Raw genomic sequence first — 3,851 nt, 5'->3', positions numbered from 1 at the left:
GACACTGTCCCAGGTTGCCCAGGGAGGCTGTGGCTGCCCCAACCCTGGCAGTGTTCAGGGCCAGGCTGGATGAGGCCTTGAGCAACCTGATCTAGTGAGGAGGTGTCCCTGCCCAGGGCAGGGGGTTGGGACTAGATAATTTGTAAGATCTGTTCCAACCCTTAAATTCTATGATTCTATGACTACACTGTCTGATGAAGCCAATCTGCCTGCACAGGGACACAAACCCCTCTGTAATGAAGCCTGTGTGAAAGCAGGAACACCAACCCAGAACACCTAGTGTTAGCTAGGAAAACTGAAATCTTAGTGACAAAGGCCAACGTTTGAGCTTAGCAAGCTCAGTTGTGCCCCAGTCAGCTCTACAGTTTGTGTTGTGCTGCCTGTTTGGTCTAGTGGATTGGTTGGTGGGGTCTCTATCTTCTTTTAGAAATAAGTGTTTTACAACTTACCCTCCTGTAAGTAAGTGCTACCATCTGTGCTACTTGTGTGAGCGTTTTAGTCCTGCTGCATCAATGCCAAGAGCAATTTCAAACCTACCAGCACTTCATGCTGCTCACAGGTTTATGTTGTTGACTTTCCTTTAATGAAACTGCTGGAAAGTGCTCCAGGAGTTAAAATGCCCTGTCAGCTTAGAGACTTTTGTGGTTGGTGCCCTTTTCTGTCCCTTTACAGTGTCTGAAGTTAGTTTAAACAGTGTGTCACTTATGCCAATTAGTTTTACTAGAATGGAAATGGAATAAAATTCATGCTGCCAGGATTCTTACATAGAGTTACATTGCTTCCCCATCCTACCATGGTCATGAAGCATCAAGGCATAGCTTCCCACCTGCTCCCAGGGCTTTTGCCCTGTCCTAACTCTTTAAGACTAGAGCGTTTTGAGTTTTGGAGCCACAGCTGGGGCATCAGACAGCTTTCACTGTTTAAACAAGTGTGTGTACTTCTGAGCTTGCTGCTCTAGTGATGCAGACACACCTTTCTCTTTTCCTCCTGTAGTTTTCCAGAAATTTACCTTAAAATGATCAGGTACTTTTATAGACCTCCATTTAGAAATGTCTGTCATACCAGTGTGAGTCTAGGGAGATAATGTGCGAAAACTGAGGCTTATAACCAACCTACTGTTCCCTTACAGGAATGCAGACCAGATGAAAGCATATTGGAAAATATCTAGCATTTCAGAGAAATCTGAGAATGGAGGCAAGTTGAACTGTTTTGTTTTCTTGTATAGAAAAATGTTAGCAGTTAAAAGGTCATCATTTTAGGCTCTACACTCATGTGCCTGTTTACACATCTTCTTATGCTGTATCCTGTTTACCAGCTCACCTTCTTCTCAATTTCCTCCTGAGAGATTCCATTAACAGTGAGATGTCAAAATACACATTTATTAATTAGCTATACAAGGAAAAATAATGAACTCCCCTGAAAGCAATTAGTATCTCTAAAACAGAGTTTAGATAGGGTAGGAAATTACTGCATCCATTCTATTTGGAGTTGAGCAGTTCTTCAAATGAAAATACTTATAATATCTGTCTTTCCACACACAGATAACTGAAATAAATTAGACAGAGATAAGTGGAAGAACTAGCAGGAAGAATAAAAATAATCCAAAAGTCCTGTGCTTTGGTACATGATTCTTGACCAACATTTTGAGTCTTTGTTTTGACCATAATGACTCCATAAAAAACATTAATCTATGCGCATCTGCTCTGAGTAGTAATTTGTATAGCTCTGAGTGGTAATTTGTATAGCTTTGTGTAAGGTACCAATAATTGTCCTCTGCCCAGCTGCCTTTCTCTGAGCTCCAGTTGATGCCACAACCCTTTGCAGTCTCTGCAGGTGCAATATTTTTCTGAAGTACAGTAGCCAATAGGAAGCATCTGATCCTCAAACCTTCTGTGGAGAAATGAACCCATAGTCTAAAGGAAAGGCCTTCAGTCCTGTTAAGAATTTAGTGAAGGGCATTGTGATGGCACAGATTTGCTTGTAAACACAACTGGTTTTGTACAGAAACCACAATCCTGAAAAGGAAGGACAACTTCTATTCCTTTGAAGGCTGAAAATTTGTGGTTATCATTCAAACAAAACCAGAGAGAATTTTATTGGGCAGAGGTGGTTGCTGCTGTCTGGTGCACTTTGTCCTTCACTGATCTCACAGGTCTTTGCCATGTGTCTTCCGTTACAATTACAGAGGGATAGCCCCTACTTTTTTTTTTTCATTTCTTTGTTTTTCCAAATTGTGGATCTTCTCAAAAGAAAAAATCAAACAGATACACAAGTGGAGCCAGATGAACAGCTATTGTGCACCTGCAGAGCAGCATAAAATTGGCTGCTAGTGATACAGTTTGCATCTTGTGTGTTGACAGCAGATTTGCACATATCCTACTGCTTCTTCTGTACTCCCTCTCTTCTTCCATTTTTCTTCCCATTTGAGTGTAAACACATAGTGCTCTCAATTAAGTGTTTAGGAGGAAGTAATCCTATGCTGATCTTACAGAAATGAGGGGAGAAGTTGCAGAAAGACTGTCAATATTAGGACAAATGTCTTGAAATCTTTTTTTCTGGTGGACAAGGTGACAAAATGTTTTGGGGTTTTTCTTATGGTCCAACATATTATATGATCTGTCAGTTGGAGAGAGAGAGAAAACAGAGAACAAACTTTAAAAGCACTTAAGGTATGAGTTTCCATGCTTACAGTAGAAAGAAGTTTCAGTTTACTCAAAATATGACAGACCTACTGTAGAAATAAAGTTGATTTTAAGCTAAAATTATCAAGAACAAGACACTGCATAAGATGCTGTCATTTAGTTCCTGTTTTTACCTCAGTAACATTTCAGTTACTAACTTCCCTTGTCATTTAGTGGTTCCTATTGAGTAGGAATAGAAAGTTGTTTTAGAGAAATAAAAATACTTGACATCCATTTTTCATTTATTAATAGATTAAATTTCATTTATCCCAGCATACTGCACAAGGACAAGAAAAAACTTGTTTAAAAACTATAAACTAGTGACAATGTGGGTGTTTTTAAATGTCTTGCATTGACTACAGAAATGTGCTTGATTTTTGACTCTCACTGCTTTATAGTGATATAAAAATGATGACACCTCACCACTGTCTCTGAAAAAAATCAACTGAAATTTGTGGAGAAAATTGACTTGTCTTTATTAGAAAAACAATAATTTCTTTCCTTTGGGTACATTACTGTATAGCTGCATTTCTACCAGTGGTTTTGTTCATGGACATACATCCAGACAGATTATGACAAGTTTTAAATATTCTGATATACTTTCAAATCTGCTAATAAGAAGCAGATATTATCTGTCTCTCTATCTCTCTGTCTGTCCATCTGTCTTGTCCATCCATCTGTCTTGTCTGTCTGTCTATCAGATACTATCTACCACAAGATAGGAAGTATTAAGTACTTACAGACCAGCAAACATAAGTGATGATTATAGGGGCCACACATTCTGTATAATCTTGCAGAAATTTGTAGCTTCTCTGTAAATCATTCACTAGTCATTGTCTTAGAGTATTGAAAAAAACAGACTCGTACTCTAGATTCTTTTGAAAATCCATGTGGGACTGCCACTAGGAATAGATCTCAAAGGTCACCACATTAGTTTCACTTCTTACTGCTGCAAATGCTGGGAGATTGTTTTGTTCTTGCAAAACGAGGAGGTATTCAGTTTTGTTGTTTTTATAGGTTCGGGATCCCTCAGGGCAAAATTTGAACTTTCAGGAGGACCCAGTAAACCAGCAACACTTGCAGTGCAATTCATCAGTGAAGGAAGTACCCTGTCAGGAGTAGATGTTGAGCTCGTAGGCACTGGCTATCGGCTTTCCCTTCTTAAGAAGA

General features: G+C 39.2%; 1 protein-coding gene across 1 annotated transcript in view; it reads left to right on the top strand.

The window, feature by feature from the left end:
• Positions 1–3,844, top strand: part of FCHO2 (FCH domain only 2) — a gene marked incomplete at its 3' end in the record, with an annotated part of 69,981 nt that extends 66,137 nt beyond the window's left edge. The window contains exons 23-24 of the mRNA XM_009070432.1: positions 1,130–1,194; positions 3,699–3,844. Of these exons, the coding sequence (XP_009068680.1) occupies positions 1,130–1,194; positions 3,699–3,844 (211 nt within the window). The remainder of the gene's footprint in view (positions 1–1,129; positions 1,195–3,698) is intronic.
• Between the last annotated feature and the right edge of the window lie 7 nt (positions 3,845–3,851).

The sequence above is a fragment of the Acanthisitta chloris genome, unplaced genomic scaffold (assembly GCF_000695815.1).
Source record: "Acanthisitta chloris isolate BGI_N310 unplaced genomic scaffold, ASM69581v1 scaffold3502, whole genome shotgun sequence".
NCBI classification, from domain to species: domain Eukaryota; kingdom Metazoa; phylum Chordata; class Aves; order Passeriformes; family Acanthisittidae; genus Acanthisitta; species Acanthisitta chloris.
The sequence above is the reverse complement of the archived record's forward strand: the minus strand, read 5'-3'. Positions and strand labels throughout refer to the sequence as shown.